Source organism: Myotis daubentonii, chromosome 6 (genome assembly GCF_963259705.1).
Source record: "Myotis daubentonii chromosome 6, mMyoDau2.1, whole genome shotgun sequence".
NCBI classification, from domain to species: domain Eukaryota; kingdom Metazoa; phylum Chordata; class Mammalia; order Chiroptera; family Vespertilionidae; genus Myotis; species Myotis daubentonii.
Window position 1 is genome coordinate 78,940,617 of NC_081845.1, and position 21,524 is coordinate 78,962,140.

General features: G+C 37.3%; 1 protein-coding gene across 1 annotated transcript in view; it reads left to right on the forward strand.

The window, feature by feature from the left end:
* The window catches only part of PKHD1 (PKHD1 ciliary IPT domain containing fibrocystin/polyductin), a 409,206-nt gene that overhangs the window by 259,029 nt on the left and 128,653 nt on the right, over positions 1-21,524 (forward strand). Inside the window, exons 53-54 of the mRNA XM_059701438.1 lie at positions 6,771-6,908; positions 20,386-20,499. Coding sequence (XP_059557421.1) covers positions 6,771-6,908; positions 20,386-20,499 — 252 coding nt within the window. The remainder of the gene's footprint in view (positions 1-6,770; positions 6,909-20,385; positions 20,500-21,524) is intronic.

Here is a 21,524-nt window from a genome sequence, read left to right on the forward strand (position 1 = left end):
AAAATAATATTAAAGCATCTCCTAGTGGGATTACTGGGTCATATAGTAGTTCTACTTTTCATATTTTTAGGAACTTTCATACTGTTTATTACAGTGGCTGTAGCAATTCATATTCCTACCAACAGTGTACCAGGGTTCCTTTTCCTCCACATCCCTTGCAAACACTTGGGTTTTTGTTTTGTTTTTGGTAAAAGTCACACTAACAGGTGTGAGATGATACCTTATTGTGGTATTGCTTTGCATGTCCCTAATGATTGGTGATGATGAACATCTTTTTACATACCTGTTGTCCATTTTTATGTCTTCTTTGGAGAAATGGTTTTCAGTTCCTTTGCCTGTTTTCAAATTGAGTGGTTACCAGGGGCTGGGAGGAGGAGATAATAGGAAAATGTGGTGAAAAGGTACAAAGTTAGGTTATGCAAGATGAATAAATTCTAGAGATACACTATTCACTGTGGAGTCTATAGTAAACAATCATGTACCATATACTTAAAAATGTGCAAAGAGTGTAGAGCTTATGTTAAATGTTCTTATCACATAATAATAATATTAACTAATTAAAAAGGCAGGAGGAAACTTCTGAAGAGGATGGATAGTTTATGGCATAAATTGTGGTGATGGTTACATAGATATATACTTATCTCCATATTAAATATATACAGCTTTTTGTATGTCAATTATTCATCAATATTTTTAAATATTAAAGTTGGTGTTTTTTTAAAAAAGGCAACACCAAGTTGGCCATTCTGAATTCTTTGAGGTCTTTTGGTGAGAACAACAGCACAATTTAATACCATTTTAAGATTGGAAACCAAAACAAAGAGAGCCTAGAATGAAAGAAGGCATAGATTCTTTTCTATTTTTGTGAAAACAGCAGCACCTTCTGTTCTTTTCCTTTCAGAATTTTGGCTTCAGAGGATTGATATGATATAGTTGGGAATTTTACTTAAAGAACTTCCTATTAAATAGATTTAAATATTTTTGAAGAACAGATGGTATAGACTAGAGGAAGAGATAAACACTGTATGTTAAACATTTTATTGATCAATTAAAATATCATAATTTAAAATGTTGCTTCTACTATGGGAATTATGTGTGTCTCTGTGTGATTGGAAAAGACACAGAGAATGTGGGGAGTGGGATGAAAATTTATTATCCAGAATTTAAATTGGACTCTTCCCATGAGGTGAGTCCTTTCCTTCATTCCCCTGTATACACACACACACACACACACACACACACACACACACACACACACACCAGGCAGATGGTTTTTTCCCCAAGGTTTAAGGAAGTGGCTTTTAGTCTTGAATCATGTGCCTCTGGGCACTTTGAAAAGTGCAACTTCTGCCTATTTTTAAGACAAGGATGTAAAAAGAAAGGTAGGCAGAAAGAATAAAGAAACCACCTGTGTGGCTTTGATGAAAAAGGCAGGCCATAAAGTTAGCAGCACATGGATAAGAATTTAGTTGTGGAAAGAATGCATCCTTATATTCCAGCCCTTCTTTGTTCTGCTTTTTCTACTAGAGGACGATTTCTGGGTAAATACATACCACCACCTCTGTAAATTAGTCTACTTGACATTGATTTTCCATCATGTTAACCTTGCATACCTGTGAATGATTTAAGTATGAGAACGTCCATCCTTTTTTAGGAGTAGTTTTGTTTTTTATGACAATCTTTCTCATAAATTGTGATAAGACTATTTGGATGAATTGTTAGATTCACCAAAAGTTAAACAAGACTACAATGGAAAAACACACGCCACCTACTATTACTGAAAATATATCTTTAAAGTAGTCTCTTTAGAGCTGAAAGTATTCTTTTTAAAAAAGGAAGATTGCATCATTAGTGCTTCTAATGCAGCCGTGGGCAAACTACGGCCCGCAGGCCGGATCCGGCCCGTTTGAAATGAATAAAACTATTGAAAAAAAGGACCGTACCCTTTTATGTAATGATGTTTACTTTGAATTTATATTAGTTCACACAAACACTCCATCCATGCTTTTGTTCCGGCCCTCCGGTCCAGTTAAAAAACCCATTGTGGCCCTCGAGTCAAAAAGTTTGCCCACCCCTGCTCTAATGGCATTAAAACTTACTTTTGCATTGGTTCATATATGAACAGAAAAATATTATGGCCAAGACTGAATGTAGAAACAATTCCATTTATCATGGAAGGTACATAATTGGAAATAACAAACCTACAAATAGTTTTTGTATGTTCTTGTATGTCCTGCACTGCCCTTGCATGCCATCACTGTCCCTCGGAAGTCGGAAGTGGGTGCAGGCTGTGTTCCTGACAATAGCAGGGTTGTAGTGGAAACTGTCTTCACCACCTAAGTTATGGGGCCAGATACAGTGAACACCACACAAGCAAGCAGTGGGTCTGCCTGCCCTAAATTATGCCTGTTCATGTGACCCTATCATTATTCAACAGGATCTGTGCCCTTTGCCCTGGATCTCATTTCTACAGGGTTTAGACAAGTGTCAGACCCTTGGAATGCTGCACAATGGTAACCTTGGTTCCCTGACTTTGCTGGGGGAAAATTTGAGTTTAAATCTAGTGTTGAAATTATCTGGAATGCTTTGTAACTGTGGGAGTCAGGCTCTTCCTGATACAAAAGAAGCCCTAGCCCTCTGTCAGAGATATCTGCCTTAGATTTGGCTCAGGCTTTCTGGTCTTAAGGACAGATGATGCATTTATAAGAACTAAAGACTCTATTGTTTTATTGTTGCATTTGATACATGAGGACATTCAGATGACTCCTCTTTAGGTTTAAGTTTCAAGATATCATCTCTAAAGCTTTATCTTTCTAATTGTCAAAATACAACCCTTTCTGTAAACAAAACAACACAATTCTTGGCAAATGATACTAGAATAAAGATGGTGGGATATTTAGTGCTTGGTGGATGAACAAGTGTAAAGAGGGTATATTTTGGAACCAAGAGGCACCACTCCATGGCTGGTCTTAAGGTCCTTGGTGGGGGGTGGGGGTGATGGGTGATGGGGGGGGGGGCGACGGGAAGCAGTCTTTAATTACATCTGGTACTCATGAATTCCTTTTGGAGTCTCTTTCCAGATCTGTTCCCCCATCAGCCTCCCATAGAGCAACAGAAATTCCAGATGGTTCCCTCCATATGCCAGTGCTCATTCTCTTAAGTAGGATAGATTGGTCATTGACAAAATAGGATAGAGTAGCCTTGGCCAAGTCAAGACAAGGTGAAAAGCAGTGGGCCACAGTTAACTTACAGGTGCTCTACCATTCATATATATATTTTTTAAAATATATTTTATTGATTTTTTACAGAGAGGAAGGGAGAGAGATAGAGAGTTAGAAACATCGATGGGAGAGAAACATCGATCAGCCGCCTCCTGCACATCTCCTACTGGGGATGTGCCCGCAACCCAGGTACATGCCCTTGACCGGAATCGAACCTGGACCTTTCAGTCCGCAGGCCGACGCTCTATCCACTGAGCCAAACCGGTTTCAGCGACCATTTATATTTTTAAGTGGGTTGTATAAGTAACTTTCGGAGTGATTTTTCTGAAATGTCTTGAGTAATTTCATGGAAAGAATGCTACTTCTAGAGAATGTTGCACATTGATTCTAACTTTCTACACCCGGCACAAAGAGAAATCCTCTAAAACAGTGGTTCTCAACCTTGGCTGCACGTTAGAATCACCTGGGAATCTTTTTTAAAATCCTGATTTCTGGGCCTCATCCCCTGGAAAGTCTGTTTCTTTGTTATGAGGTGGGGCCACAACGTTAGTAACAAAGAAACAGAATTTCCGGAGGATGAGGCCCAGAAATCAGGATTTTAAAAAGATTCCCAGGTGATTCTAATGTGCAGCCTAGGTTGAGAACCACTGCTCTGAAACCTCCATTACAGCTGAGGGTTGGCCAATGTGAATTCTCAGCTGATATCTCTGGAGAGTGCATTACGATTCATTATTTTGCTATTTACAATGATAGGTATAACCTGTGTTACAGTGATAAAAGGAGAATTCCTTTATAAAAAAATTTAGGGCATATGTTTATTTTTTATTACTCTAGCAGAATCTTGCTACAAGAAACACATTGATAGACTTGCTAGGATAGGAATAAACTCCACATAATGAAAAAGTATATTATCATTTCAAGTATATTGTATTATACTCATTTGTTTATCTTCATTTGATGATGGGAAACATGTTACTCATCTTTGAATTCCCACTACTCAAGAAGATATGGCACACGACGGAAAGAAAGGAGGAAAAATGAAAAGGTGAATAGGCAGATTTAGGGGATGGCAAAGGGAAGCTGGCACTGAAGGAAACAAGGGCATTGCCTCTACTCTTCTCTTCATTCTATTATTTTCCTCTGATGGTTATTGGGCTTTACATGTAGTGGGTGTGTGCCCTGGAACATGTGTTCTTTGGTGGTGTTTTTGAGCACTTACTTTATGATAGGTATTGTTCAAGGTGCTGAGCAAGTAAAAGTGAGACTGGAAGCTATGGTCTCTATTCTTGTAGCACTTACAATAGTTAGGCTATCTGTGATTTGTGAGAAATTGCCTATATATTTGGAGTGGGTAAGGCAATTAAATAAAAATATATCCTAAGGGAGTATGTGATAAAGACCAGAGGGAAATTTCAAATTCCATGTAATTGTCATAATTTAACTGAAAAGTATATTCAGAAGAGGGCTAATATCATGCTTTTATGTTTCTATGAGTACTATGTGGATGAGAGAAAACATTTTTTGAAGCAATTTAATTGTTTTCTACAATTAGGCTCAACAGCCAAACATTGATAGACAAGGCCATAGGTTGAAAGACATAAAAGCCATTTGTATAGAACTCAGAGGTACTTGGATGAAATAATTTGTCTTGCTTTTAAAGTCATAGTAAACTCATGAACCCCAAAATGTATGCTAAACCTGGAACATTCTCTATATTTTTCACTCTTTTTTTGCATATTTTAAAGTATCAGAGATTAAATTGATATATATGTATATATATATATACATATATATATATATATATTTTTTTTTTCTTTCTATCTGTTTAGCCTGATTATTCATTTTGTGTTAGTTGCTAATAAACTCTGGAATTTGAAGGTGTGTAGGGAGCTAAACTCAACAGACTTTGGCAACATTCACTTAACATCTTTATTTTTGATGTCACAATAAAAACTAGAGGTTTAAAAAATAGATGGTTTCTTCACTTAAGAAAGTGACAGTGGGAGAGAAAGACATAATTACACCAAGACCAACCCAGTGATAGTTGCCTCCTTACATACAATAATATGTATACAGTTATAATAATGTACTTTAGTGCTCTATTATGGAAATTTACAGGGTTATCATTGGAGAGTGAAAGAGAGAGAGACTCCCACGGGGGAGTGGTGAACCCGATGGTGGGACTGGGAATGGCTTCCTAGCAGAGCTAAACCTTAGGTTGATTCTGACAGATGAGCTGGCGGTGCTGATGTTGTTGGATCGTGACCGTACCTTGAGAACTACTGTTCTGTCCAACAAGGGAAAAGAGAGAGCACACACAGGATAATTTATGGAACAGGCCTAGAGATGCCACACTTCAGTTCTGCCTCCATTTTATCGACTACAATTGAGTCACATGGCTTCCTCTAACTGCAAAGAAAGCTGGAAAAGGTGGTCTGACCCAGGAGGAGAAGGGAAGTGGTTGGTTTACAATCTTACAGACACAGGAAGGCGTGGTTGTCTTACAGCTAGGAAAGTAGTCAGGACTAGAAAAGACAACTCATGAGAGGCTAATCTGGCGGGCAGATCCTTAAGCATAGCAGTGTGCATTGTTTCCTGAAATAAAACATGAGGTTATGTTAAAAAATTTCTTTAAAAGTTACATGTGTCACTGATTATGGTACTTGAAATTTAAGCAGAAATATTTATTTGATATATTTAATTTGTGCCAAATTACTGCTAAGCCTCAGAAAGTAACATAATACTTTGGAATACATAAAATATTTTCTGTTTTAGTAAAAATTCTAGGATTCTTTCTTCTGAAGTTGGAAGGAAACTCTTTGTGAAAGAGAAAATGAAGAATAATGATTTTAAGTGTCCAGTGAGCTCTACAGGCATGCCAAGCTAATAGACAATAGTACAAATAATAAAAATATTCACATGTATTGAACATGTAGCAGACACTTTGCTTACATGGTGGGAATTGGGCAATGTGCATGGCTAATTAGTATTGTATAAGCAGATCATTTAACCCTCACAAATCCCTATGAATAAAGCAGGTCATTATTATCCCCATTTCAAGGATTAGATAACTGAGGTCAAGAGAGGTAAAGTTGTTGGTTCACATAGCCAATAAGTAGCAGAACTGGGATTCACATCCTAATATTCAGACTTCAGAGGCCAAGGTCATATCTGTGATTCTCTCTATCTCTCTGAACTAGAGCCAAAGTTAAGGGACAGGGGGAAAGTGTAGGGCCCTCATCTGTACATTTGCCCTAAAGTAGGCTTGGCCTAGCTCTTTGGGACCTAAGCAATGCCCTGGGGTCATAACACTTGGTTTGTTAACCAATGGCAGAATTTATTAATCATGCCTTCTTTTTTTCCTCCTGCCTCTTTATGAAGGCCTGATGTTTAAAACACTATTTGTTCCTTCAGGTGCTGTACCTGTCCTGGAAGAGGTAGTATCATAAGCAGCTCCCAAATTTCCAGAACTGCAGAGCAAATCACTGGAGAAGAGAAGGCAATTCTTATTTTGGTTACATGTCTGAACAATTTCTTTTCCTCCTGCAGACAGGACTGTCCTTGTGGATACAGACCTTCCATTCCTCAAAGGCCTCTATGTGGTGGGGACTTTAGAGTTCCCTGTGGACAGAAGCAACGTTCTGAGTGTGGCCTGCATGGTCATTGCAGGCGGGGAACTGAAAGTCGGTGAGTAAAGGGCACAAGGATTGGGAGCACAATGGGAATTAAGCCCTGTGAGAAAGGCCTTGGGAAATGATGGCATCATCTAGTCGGTTGCTTAATGGAGTTTGGGGGGGACTAAGGCAAGGACCGAGTTTACCAGCAAAGCTTTTCTTTGGCAAGATCTTTACACAGACCGGTAACTTTTATTGGTCATTCTCTCCTGTCCACCCACTGACATCAGGATGTGTTTCTAGTCCCATAGTCCTCCTCCAGGCCACAGATCCATTCTCCCTTTAGTTCTCTGTAGGAGAATTTACCAGTAACTCACTTTTTCAGAAGATCTCATAGGATGGATTTGTTATCCTTTGCTCAACAGTAAAATTCCAATTGCTAGCCTAGTGCAGATCCTTGGGAAAACGGACTTGAAACAAAGCTTATGTGCTGATGCTTTCCTGGGGCAACTGGCACTGGAGTGGGAGCAAAGGGAAAAGAATGAAGGAGAAAAGAGGGGACATCAAACACAAGTTGGCCACAGCTTCTCAAGGAAACATGACTATTTGCTTGGCTGTGCGATATGCTTTAAGGGAAGCGTCTGTGGAACCAGCACATCTCGGGACAACAGGGAAGAAAGCTGGGGAGAAGGCAAATGACTCATCTGGTCCATCCGACAACCAACGAACTCCTGTCTTTCTTTGCTATGTTTGTGGCTCCCCATGCAGCCGGTGGAGAGCCCAGACACTCAGTGGGTGCTGGGAAGCTCCTTTAGCTGGGAAGTGAGGCATGCTACTGAGCATGAGGGGCAGGCAGGATGGAGTGGATCGGGAGTAGTGTGTTAACCAGGATGGATACATTGGCTTTCTTCAAACAAACAAAACACATGAGCTGGTACAGGTAGACTGTATGCTTGGAATTGTTGTAGGCAATAAGAGTACAGAAGTGAAAAGACATGTGCTCTGGCCCCAAAGGAACTACTTTTGAACTTGGTGGGGAATTCTACTTTGCTCTCCAACAGATTAAAAGAGAATTCCCAGAAACAGTAATACCTTGCCCCAGAGAAATAATACTTCCTCTGATGGTGAGGAAGTATTTAGATATATTGTTTGGGAATATCCAGATTTTAAAATTTCTGGTGGGAGAGCATTCTAGACCTAACTACCAAACCTTAATTACTCTAAGAGTATTCTTGAAAAATTGTGGTCAAGCCTCTTCTGGTGACAAAAATAAATGAATAAATAAATAAATAAATAAATAAATAAAATCAAAACCTTTTGAGAAAGCCTGCTCCCACTTTTTAAAATCCCATTAGAATTATTTTCCTACTATTAAGCCAAATTCTGTCTTCCTCTAATTTCTGTTGGTTCAAGTTCTTTCTTGATTCCTATAAGGTGAGTATCAAATTCCCTTCCCTTCGATAGTCCTTTATTCACATTTTCTTGTATCTTCTGTTTTTCAGGTTATGCAGTTTCTATTACTTTAACCACAGCAAAATAATAGTTACTCTAATCATTATTATTATTTAGTTATAGTGTTTTAAAATAATTTTTATGTTTTTCAGTCTATTGTACAATACTGGAAAATACAGAAGAGCAATAGAAAATTATATAAAAGAAATCAAGTATTCACTCATATTCCCAAATATAAAAATAATCACAGTAAACATTTTGTAGTCTTGTCTTGAATTTTTCCTACATGTGCACAAATACATACACACAGAAACACACACACACTTTAACAGGTATACAGTTTGTTAATATTTTTGATCCTTTGTTATCACTGTGAAAATTTTCCCAACTTGTTCTATTTCTAAGGCATATTTTTAAAATTTTTGGGGGTAACTTTGGTTAATAACATTTTATAAATTTCAGGTATACACCTTTATAATTCAATTGTATACTCTATCATGTGCTTGCCACCTGAAATCAAATCTCCTGTGTCAACTTGGATTTGATCCCCTTTGCCCTTTTCATCCTCCCCAAGCCCCCTTTCCCTCTGGTAACCACCATTATGTTGTTTATATCTATGAGTCTGGGTTTTTATTTGTTTATTCAGTTATTGCTTTTTGTTTTATATCCCCAAATCATATGGTTTTTGTCCTTTTCCATCTGACTTATTTCACTAAAGATTCATCCATGTTGCTGAAAATAGCAATATATTTTGTTGTGTGGCTGAGTAGTATTTCAATATACATGTATCACATCTTTTTTATCCAGTCATCCAGTGGAGGACACTTTTGTTGTTTCTATGTCTTGACTATTGTAAATGATGCTCCAATGAACATAGGAGATTGGATGTTCACATTTTAAGTGTAGGGAGACTAAATGTGTTATAAGAAAAAAGAATTGAGCTGAAAGACAGATTTATATGTGACCATTCACTTATGTATACACTGGCCAGTCACACTGCAAATTATCAGAAGCCAAATTTCTTCACATAATGTATAAGACCAAGAAGCTTCATGGGCCATCACTATTCTATAAATCCTACAGTCCAGACATTCCCATTCCCTACCATTTCCTGGAGGCATAATACTCATCCACAAATATATGCCTTTTCAGATCTATTCCTTTATCTTTAAGCCCCTCCAGTTTGGAAGTGATGATGCTTCTAATTCTGTTTTTGCCAGTTTGTCTCCACTACTTCTCTGAGACATCTCTTGAAATCTAGGCTCACGACTTCTATTTCTGTACATTCAACCTCTCCCATGGCACCAGCCTCATGGTAGGCAGTGAACAAACAGATGATGAATGAAAGAATGGACACACAAGTGAAATACTTTAAGCTCATCTTAAGTGTTTCATCAAACTAATGAGATAACCACTGAACAAAGAATGATATTGAATTTGGCATTTGCGACACAGCTGCAGCCCTCTAAGCAAAGCTTTGATCTTAAACCTCCCTTCTAATGCTAGCATTATTATTATACTCTTCTAAAAGTCAATTGATACCTTTTACCAGCACCAGCTGCCTTAGAAGCAGGACCACCAAGAAATATAATTCCACAATGTTGGGACTTAGATCAAAATGCATCAGAGAGTAGACATACTCTGGCAGTGTTTCGTACCAATGTCCACATCTATTAAGTTCACTTACTAACTAGTGTTATTATCTATTTCATGTTGGGATTTCTTTGGGGTGTGGTAGAATTGGACAGATGGGTTGAAAGTCTTCCTTCAGGCATAATACACATAGGATTGAGCAGATGGGTTCCAATAATCAAACTTTAGGCCTGACAAATCAGGGAGAAAAAGAATACAGCATTGTCTAGTAATGGATAAAAATATAGTCGGGAATGGACAAGTTTAAAAATAAGACTTTATATACACAAATCAACACTGGACAGTGGCACAGTGGCACTTCTCTTCAAAAGTACAGATTTTCAGGCAACAGGTTTTGTTACAATGATAAATAATTTCAAAAATGAAAAAAGTCTAATCATAGCAATGGAAAGTGTGAACTTGAAATAAATTTTCTAGTAACAAAAACAAGGCTCAGTTTTATTTAATATTTCTATTAATTACCTGGATGGGGATATTATAAAATATTAAACAAATGAGCAAATGGTATTAATCTGGGAGGAAAATATTAGAATCCAAAAGGATTCCACAATAAGCGTAAGATAGATGAAATAATAAAATATAGAGATAAGTAAAAAAAATTATACTTACAGAACAGAGAACCCAGAAATGGACCCAAGCCATTATAATCAATTAATATTTGACAAAGGAGGCAAGAGCATACAATGGAGTCAAGACAGTCTCTTCAATAAATGATGTTGGGAAAATTGGACAGATACATGCAAAAAAATTAAACTAGACCACCAACTTATACCATACACAAAAATAAATTCAAAATGGATAAAAGACTTAAACGTAAGACAGGAAACCATAAAAATCTTAGAAGAAGCCACAGGGAGCAAAATATCAGAAATAGCTCATAGCAATATGTCTACTGAAACATCTCCTAGACCTAGGACAATGGAAATGAAGGAGAAAATAAACAAGTGGGACTACATAAAAATAAAAGGCTTCTGCACAGAAAAACAAACCATCAACAAAATAACAAGAAAGTCCACTGCAGGGAGAACATATTTGCCAATGTGACATCTGCTAAGGGTTTAATCTCCAAAATTTATAGGGAACTCATACAACTTAACAAAAGGAAGATAAACAATCCAATCAAAACATGGGCAAAGAACCTAAATAGACACTTCTTGAAAGTGGACATACAGAAGGACAAGAGACATACGAAAAAAATGCTCACAGTCACTAATCATTCGAGAGATGCAAATCAAAACAACAATGAGGTACCATCTCACACCTGTCAGAATGGTTATCATCAACAAACGACAAGTGCTGGCAAGGATGTGGAGAAAAAGGAACCTTTATACATTGCTGGTGGGAATGCAGACTGGTACAGCCACTGTGCAAAACAGTATGGAGTTTCCTCAAAAAATTAAAAATGGAACTCCCATTTGACCTAGTGATCCCACTTCTAGGAATATATCCCAAGATCAGAAACACCAATCAGAAAGGATATATGCACCCCTATGTTTATAGCAGCACAATTTACAATAGCTAAGATTTGGAAATAGCCTAAGTGCTCATCAGCAGATGAGTGGATTAAAAAACAGTGGTACATCTACACAATGGAATACTATGCTGATGTAAAAAGGAAGGCTCTCCTACCATTTGCAACAGCATGGATGGACCTTGAGAGTGTTATGCTAAGAGAAATAAGTCAGAGAAAGATAAATATCACATGATCTCACTCATTTGTGGAATAATGAACAACGTAAATTGATGAACAAAAACAGATCCAGAGACAGAGAAGCATAGATCAGATGCTCAAACCTCAGAGGGAAGGTAGAGGAGGTGGGGGGTGAGGGGGAGAGATCAACCAAGGGACTTGTATGCATGCATGTAAGCCTAACCAATGGACACAGACACCAGGCAGGGAGGGGGCGGTGAGGGCATGAAGGGGGGCACTGGGGGGATTAGGACACATATGTAATACCTTAATCAATAAAGAAAAAAAAACACACAAATATCTGTGAGGAAGGAATTATAGCGTTAATATATAAATGACTACAGTGTTTTTGCTCCTGTATGAAATGAACAAAATGAGGGTAAAAACATATTGGAAAACTTGGTGATCTTGTACAAATCCCAAGTATTTTCAATTTTTAATCTGTCTAGGAGAGAAAAATGCATAAAAATGCCTGACTCAAATCCTGTACAATAGATATTGATTTATGATTAAATGTTTGTATTTCTTTGTTCATGAATAGTTGTCTGAACTCATTTTTTCATTAGTGTCTCTTAGATAAGCCATCATTTTTATGCTTTAACATATGTTCTTTGCTATCTTTGAGATCAAAAATATTAACATGTTACTGATCCAAATGTTCAGCTTGGGGAGTGTTTTAATCTCATACTTTTAAAATTGCAAATAGGAAATTCTCTTGTGATAGCTTGTAGGAGGATTTCAGAGAACTATGATCACTAATAATTTGTGTCTTTAGAGCTAAATAGAACCCTCCTTGGTCCCTAAGCAAGCAATGCCTGCCCCACAAATCAATGTCCCTGAGGACTCATCAGCTCAGTGTTCCTATGGCCTGTTACAACCAGGTCACGTGGTGTGCTGCCCAGTCCCTTGGTAATTAGCTAGGAACTGGGTTTTTATCCTAAAACTTGTCACATATTGTTTTGCAGAGCCAATGACGAGTATTTGTCAGTCTGTCTGGCATTTGCAGCTAGGAGCCTAAGGTCATCATTAGCACATGACTTTGATTGTCAGGAAATGAAGTAGTAGGTGTATGGAAGTTTCTTTCATTGCTTCCATGATTGGGACTTTCTCAATCTTAAAGAAGAGGAAAAATCCATACACAGTTTATTGCCTTCCAAACTGACAATTCTGTAAAACTTATTGGGTGATTAAGTAATAAGGAGACAAACCAGAGAAAAGTGTAGATTAAAACATAACCTCCAGCCTAAAGCCACAATACCCAGTAGTCAGACTTATTGAGTAGCCAGAGAATCTTGTATCTTGTGGTGATGTTTGTTTAAAAATAATATATTAAGTTAAAAAAACAAAAAATATGTCTTTCAAGTTTAACAATTAGAAAATACCCACGTATTTAGTGTGTAAATACAAGTGTACCTAGATATTTGCCAAATAAATGGCTTATAAATAGCTAATGTGTGTCATTAGTTAACAAATCAGTTTCTGTTTGCACTGACAGTTCTCCAATCAAATCACTAGTTAGCTGAAAAAATCAAATATTGACATCAAAAGGATGTGACTTTTAAATATGGTACATCTTTAATAATAAGTGAAAATGTGTAAAAGCTTTGTTTTTACAGGTTCACTAAACACTGAATTCCATTTCTGTGATTCTCTAAGAAGACTGGTATCTAATAGTCAAGTAATACATATTTCAAAAATAACATTAAGCATATAAATATCTGTTTATTTTCCCAAGGATATTAGTTCTCTAACAGACATATTATCCATCTCTCTCTCTCTCTCTCTCTCTCTCTCTCTCTCTCTCTCTCTCTCTCTCTCTATATATATATATATATATATATATATATAATGAAGCAAAACATGGACACAAGAAATAATCCTGTCTTGTTAGACTACCAAACACATTTACATTAATCATCTTTACTTTAATATTTTAATATTTTCTGAATTAGCATTTCCCAAACTATATTTTGGACTCTTGAACTTCTACCGCAATAACATAAAATTTCTTAGAAATTTATTATTTTCAAATTACTAAATGATTAATTGTATAATACATAAATAATTTTTAACCTTAGTTATTTTTGCATGAAAAAACTAAATAATTTTAAGCAAACAGGTGAATAAGTGAGTGAATGTATAATTTGTTTTGTTGGTTATTAAACTCTTGTAAGAGTGTTTAAGTTTGAAAGGAATTTAATTGTCTTCCTTGCTGTTCCTTGGACTGGACATTCAAATAAGTGATCACCTATTATATTTACTTTTGAAATGTCTAGTTTTTAGCACTTTAGGAATAGGATATTACTTGCTAAAAATAATTTGCCTTTTTCTTCATTTCCAAATTAAACTTTGGAATGTTTTATTCCTTCCTTGTCACTACTATTTTTTAAATATTATTACTAGTAAGAGCCAACATTAAAAAAAATTAAATTGATTTGAGAGAGAGAGAGAGGGAGAGAGAGAGAGAGACGTCAATATGAGGAAAAACATTGGTCCGTACTGGGGATTGAACCCATCACCTTTTTGTATATAGGATGGCAGTATTCCAACCAACTGAGCCACACCAGCTAGGGCTAAGACCCAGCATTTAAAAAAAAACAGGTATTATATGCAGATACTGTGACATGTATTATTGACATGCACTAAATTACTTAACTCTCACAAAAAAATAAAATGGATGCTACTATGTGCCTATTTTATACTGGCAGAAACTGAGGTTTACAGAAATGAATTTGTTCAACCTTAAGAAGTTTTAAGAATTTTCATACATCTTTGCAAGCATGTGAATTGATAAATTATATTAACTTTTTCTTCATATTCTATCAATTGTTGATAAATTGAAAGGCCTCATTGATGATAAAATTTGTCAGCCTGAATTAGACATTATTTTAACATATTTTTATTCCATTTGGGTTAAATGCCATTCCATCCTCCCCCTCCCCCTTCCCCCCCCCCCCCCCCACACACACACATGAGATTGATTCTATTGGGAAGGGGTGTTTTAGGAATCAGTGGGTCTTGGGTACACACTGAGAATTAAAAGCTAATTCAAAATAAAATATGTTCACATTTTAACTGGTTCAACACTATTTGCTAGTTTAGGTCTGATAAGAAAGGATGTTCTGGCATCTCCGCTCTGAAGAAAATAGCTATAGCACCACGTGAGAAAAATAGTTATGTTCCAGTTACAAGCTCAACTTCCAAAGTCATTACTGTATAACCTATTCCTGAGGACAAGAGAAAATATGTGTACAATTAAACTTTGGGAGGTAATTTCTTAACCTATCATTCATATGCAATCATGATACTTATTAAATTTCAAGGTTAACTTGGACAGAAATACATATTATTTACAAACTAGAGGCCCATTGTGCATGGATAGGGTACCTAGGCCTGGCCGGCAATCAAGGCTGATCTGTGGGGTGACCAGTGGGGTGATCATGGGGCTCCCGCTGGCAACCGCCTTGGCTGGCCTGGGGCCTGCGGGCTGGGGTCAGCTTCTGCATTGAGTGTCTGCCCCCTGGTGGTCAGTGCACGTCATAGTGACTGGTCCGCCTGTCATTCTGCTGTTCAGTTGATTTGCATATTAGGCTTTTATTATATAGGATACAATCTGTTGTTTTGGAGTTAGTGAACAGGACCTGCAAAAATGTTTATTAGGGAGAAGTGTCTTAAAATGTGGTCAGTATAGATTAAATGTATGCAGTTTTTTAATATCAATTAATAAAGCTATGAACAAATGTAATGGCTTGGAGAAGCAGAAAAACAAATATAATTTTGGTCAGTTTCCTTTTTTTTTGATCAACAAATACCTATTGAAGACTGTCCTTGGAACATATAATAATCAGTTAAGAAATTTTTATTATTTTGTTACTATGATACACATGTACAAAAAAGTTTAAAAAATACATAGCTGAATTAAACACTATAAATCCATTCAGTAGGTATATAGTGGAGCCTCATTGTTGGTTTAACTTGCATTTCTTTCATTTCTAACGTGATTGAATAGTTTTAAAATTTTACTGTTTATTTTATACGTTATTTTGTGAAGTAGCTATTTTCTTACCCTTTTATGATAGATGTTTTATATTGGTTTATTGAAGTTTTATATGTTTTGGAATGTACTTTTTGTTTGTTACATGTATTACAAATATCTTTGTTTACTCTTTAGATTGTTCTTTTCCTCAATGATATTTCTAAATAATTGAAAATTCTTTATTTTAAAATAGTTTATTTTGTAAACCTTTTTAAATATGAGTTGTGCACTTTGACTAAACAATGGTCAGCAAGCATATGCTGTATGATTCCAATCATTTTAAATATGGTCATCATGTAATTAAGCTTTAAGGTCATCATATAATTAATATTTGTGAAAGTCTATGGAATGCTTGTAAAGAATATTATGCATGATATCAAGTTTGCTAGTTGTACTATTTAAAACTTTATTTTTGTTTATTTTATAAACACTTGTATTTAATTTACCACTGTTATTGTGGTATATCTGTTTCTTCATTGAAATTCTGTCATTTTTTTGTTTTATTTATTGTAAAGCTATGATGCTAGTCATAGCCATGCGTAACATTATTATAGCACTAGAGCCCTGGTGCATGAATTTGTGCATGGATGGGGTCCCTTGGCCAGGCTGGCGATTGAGGCCTATCTGCGGGTGGGTCAGCTGGCTGGGGGAGGGACCACGGGAAGTTGGTGCGGGGGGAGGAGGGACCATGGGAGGTTGGCCGGCAGGGGGCACTGTGGGAGGTTGGCCAGTTCCCCCCCTTCCCCCAATCAGGGCCAATGGGGAGGCCAGCCAGGGGGAGGGGTAGTGGTTGGTTGGCTGTGGGAGTGCACTGACCACCAGGGGGAAGCTACTGCATTGAGCATTTTCCCCCTGGTGGTCAGTGTGCATCATAGCGACTGGTTGCTTGGTTGTTTCAGTCATTCTTGTAATGGTCGCTTAGGCTTTTATATATATAGATTGGCAAAGTGAGTCTTTTTAACTGTACAGTATTCCTCTTTATTTCTGATGTGACCTAGTTCACCATTTCTGGGATAAAATAAATGAACACTGCTGCCAATACACAGTCACCTCTCTGCATTAGCTCACTGTGAAGGGAAGGAAGCAGCCTGGTCAAAGGCACTCACGATACAGTGTGGAAGTACTGAGTGAAAACACACTATGCTTTGATAGCCCATAGAGGACCACCTAACCCACACTTAGTTGACAAGGAAGGGTCCCAGAGGGAGTGGCGTCTGAAGTGGGTTTGGGCTTGCTTAGGGAATTATGTGGTTCATCTATTAAGCATGTCTAGGAAGTAGGGGAAAAAGAGGGCTCTAAATAAACAAACTTGTTTCCAATTGTGTACTATTTCAAAGTGTTTTCAAATGTTTGTGATTATAACTAGACTAGAGGCCTGGTGCACGGATTCGTGCACCGGTGTGGTCCCTTGGCCTGGCCTATGCTCTCTCTCAATCTGAGACCCCTCAGGGGATGTTGGATAGCCAGTTTCAGCCCAATCCCCACAGTCCCACTCCATTCAGGAGGGAGTGTAATCCTGTGCATTGAGCGTCTGTCCCCTGGTGGTCAGTTTGCATCATAGCCACCGGTCTTCCAGTCATTCAGTCGTTTAGGCTTTTATACATATAAAATAATACTGCAGTGAGGCACTTAGGGCCTTCATCTGTCTACCTTCCACACTATTTCTTTAGGACAAGTTCCTTGAAGGAAAATTACTGCAGCAAGGGGAACGAGCTTGTTTATCCACAAAAGGGGGCATGTGATTCAATATCATAGAAGACTTTTAGAAAGAAATTACAGCAAAGCTACATTTTGAGGGATGATTCTGATTTAGATAGGACAAAGGTGAGGGATCTCAAAGCCTGGGGCAGCTCATGTGCAGAGGAGAGAGCGGAGAGGATCATGAGTGACTGGGTGTGGATTGGCTTAGTTACAAGGTGTGGGGGTCATGTTGGGAGAGTGGGCTTACATGAAAACTATGTTTATTTCTGATTTTATAAAAAAGGTTTAATTAATAAAATAATATAAGCTCCTTTCCCCTTTTTCTTACCCTTGAAGCTCATGGAATCCATTTGTAGCATATTCCTCAAATCATTATAATGGTTATCTGTCGTATACCAGAATGTATTTTCTCCTACCCCCCCCAGGTGATTTTACATCTGGAACCTATTCTGTTCCCCTCCATTGCCCACCATCATACTAAGTAATGGTAACTTCCCTTTACTTCATTCCTAGTCATCTATTTGCACGTGACCAACATGGTACTTATTAAGTCGAAGCCCAGTTTCACCACTTATTTGCTGTGTAATTTCTGATAAGTTACTTAACTTCTCTTTGCCTCAGTTTCCTCATGAAAACCTCAACAATATCCATCACAGGTTTGTCAGAGTTAAATACAATCATGTATGTGTAAACACCTGGCACCTCTCTGCAGCACAATGGCAACGATTTTCCCTCCATTATGAGTATATCTAAATTCGTCCAGGTTGAAAATGCCTTTTGCTACGGTTTCCAGCAGTGCCAGGCAGCTTCAGAAAGGAAAATCAGAGAGGAACAGCATTATCCTGAGAGCCTTCTGTGAGAGGTGGCTACTCTCACTTAGGAGCAAAGCCCACCTGGAGAGAGCGCTCACCTTTCTTTGATTGATAGATTTGAGAATAAAATGAGGAGCCAGCCTTCAGGGCTTTCCATTCACCACCTTTTACAAATTTAAGATGCACTTCATTTTAATGTTAAAATTATATATATCTCCCGTCTCTTGGGTCACTCTTGCCTTCTTCCTGCTCAGTTCCTATCCTGCACCTTTCCCCTCCCCCACATCACAGAACAAATCCAAACTCTGGTGATTTGAGATACCCCAAGATCTCGGGGTGGGGGTGAGGGGGGCTGACTAATTTTGCCCAGACTTTCTGTGGAAGCTGCACATATGCTGCCGTTTTGAGTTGCATAATTGATTCAATCTCTGATTTTAGAGGAACGCTGAACTCCTTTTGTGGGACGCTGCATACATTTCTCTAGGGCAAAAACTGCCCTACTTTTTTCTCTCTGGTATCTGTTTAGTGCTAGGCCGTTTTTCCCCTAAGAATCTAAACTACCCTCCGTGAAATAAATGAAATCACAGTTGGAAAACGGCTTACTGGACAGACTTATAACCACAAGATAAGAGCTACACCACACACACTTTCTTAACGTTCTCCTCTTCCCCCGCTTGCTTTCTGTCTGCTCTGGAACAGCTTGGTGTTGGCTAAAAGGGTACGCTGGTCGCTCGGCTGAGCCTTGGCATTACCTGCATGGACAGTGGCTACCTTGGCATCTCATTGGGAACAAAGGCTGTGGGGTCTAACCCTTGCTTGCCCCTGGACCTACTGTGCAACTCTAAGCAGATGTACTTCCCTCTCTGAGTCTTACCTTCAGCAGTCCGTGGTAGACTAATGTCTGTACTCCTGGGCTAGAAAGATAGGTATGTAGCAAGCTGCAAACTCACATTTAGCCTTTAGGTTAACCAGCTGTATGTGAAGTGCCAACTGGGGAAGATGACTTTATGCCCCCTGAAAGGCCACTTAACCACAATGACAACCCGGCAATTTTAAGCTTACCACTTACTTCACACAGTCCTTGGCAACCTTATTTTTGGTTATGTTTTCAAGAATTTCTAACTGGAAAGTCTTGTTTGAGAGCAGATGTCTTTTATAAACCTGTTTGATCCAGTGTGTAGTTTGGAGACTATCTTTTCATCAGGTGCTTCTTGAAAAAACTGATCTTTTTTGTCATATTTTCATTACTCTAAGAAGAAAATAACATTTGTGTGGTCCATACTCAGTACCACTATTTGAGCAAATCCCCCAAATAATTCTCATACTATAAAACTGATGAACTCTACTGTTTACATCAAGGGAATAATGTCAGAAGCTATTTCCAACTGATGTCTGTTATAGCCTGAATGGATTGTGTCATTATGCTGCTAAAAGAATTTAGGTTTAGAAAATATCTTTTTACTTTTTAATAGGAAACTTAGCATAAACAGATTATTGTTCAAATTCACTCTGTTACTTACCAGTTGGATAAATTTGGTCAAGTCCCTTAACTGCTAAGCCTCGTTTATATATGAATATTTGATATTGAGATAAGAATCATACTTTTCAGGTTTGTTGTGAAGATTAAATGCTAAAATGCTATAAAGCCAGTCATAGACATTCGTCAGCCAGGTTTTGCTGTAGTGAACCTAAGTGACATACCACAACAAATATCAATGTTAGACTGAGTTGGAATTGCTTCCAGCTTGTGTGTTCTCTTCAGATCTGTTAGGTTTTTTGTGTTGTTTTTTTTCAGTCAGGTACTAGAGACTGAAAAAAAAATTAAAGAATATGCCTTTCATAGTGAAAACTTGCCACGCAACTTAAAGCATCAGTTCAGAACTGGCATTGCTATCACCTCCACACAAATTTTATTGGCCAAAACAAATCACATGACCAAGCTAAATACTAGTAGGTCAGGAAGATATACTCTGCCCTAATTGGAAAAAAAGTGTATTTTTGCTGAATGCTTAGCCAAATCCCTTCAGAGTTTTTACTGTATCTCATTTTCCCTCCTTTTCTTATTTCATCTGTGTGACCATTGGTTCTTCTCCATATAGTCTACTCGATAGCATCTACTTTGCATTTCCGAAATTACATCACAATTCCCTCTCTCTCTCTTTTAATTTGAAATTCATTTAAAAGATATACTTTTCTTTGTAAATAGGTACTTTGGAAAATCCCTTACAAAAAGAACAAAAGCTTCTGATTCTCCTTAGAGCCTCAGAGGGAGTCTTTTGTGACCGTTTCAATGGAATTCATATTGATCCAGGAACAATCGGTAAGAGTAAAAATAAGTTTTTATTAAAAATGAAATATGTGTGTTTGTGTGATAAAGCACCATTCATATGTTGGAACATCTACTAAATTCCAGTCACTGTTTTGGATAATTTATATTTATTTTATTTACCAGCTCTCCTGTAAGCAGTGCCCATTTTACAAATGATGAACAATATGTGAAAAAGGCCATGTAGCTGGACAGTGTCAGAATTTAGAATCATATCCAGATGAGCAGACACCAAAATCTAGACTGTCTGTATTATTAATTGTAAATACTATGTAATTATTGATATATTTTTATTACATTTTTTCATTTTAAAATTATTTTTAATAAATATATTGGGGTGACATTGGTTAAAAAGATTACATAGTTTCAAGTGTGCATTTCTATGACATATGATCTGTATATTGCAAGTTAAGAACCATATAATTTCACTCATATGAGGGATAGAAAACTGAAAGCAACAAATGAACAAATAAGAAAAACAAAAGCTCATATACACAGACAACAGTATGGTGGTTACCAGAAGGAATGGGAGTTGGGGGTAGGGGGAGCCAAATATAGGGTCACTGAAGATACACTTTTTAAAACTAAGAGATCTATAAATTACAAAGAAAGATTTACTATTGACAGTTTCTCCATTTGATACTGCCACAACACCAAATCTTATTTTAAAATTACTCTACAGGAGATCATAGAAACTGTGACCGGTCTTGTATAACATGTTGTAAGAGCCACACAATAACTCAGTTTTAAGGTATAGCTATAAGAGACTGTTTATCAGATTTCTAGTATTTTCTCACTTACTCTGTACGTCATTACTAATTGCATAAAATATCAGTGACTCAGTAAAATGGAAACAAACATGTTAGGATAGTTTGAAGTTTGGTAACTTAGTTCCATAATGTGTAAACTTTTCATGATTGTGAATGATCAAGAAATCTACTTTTCTGGTCAATTACATTTTTTGGATAATTCAAATTTAAGGAAATAAACTGTTAGCGTTTTTTGTTTGTTTGTTTTTG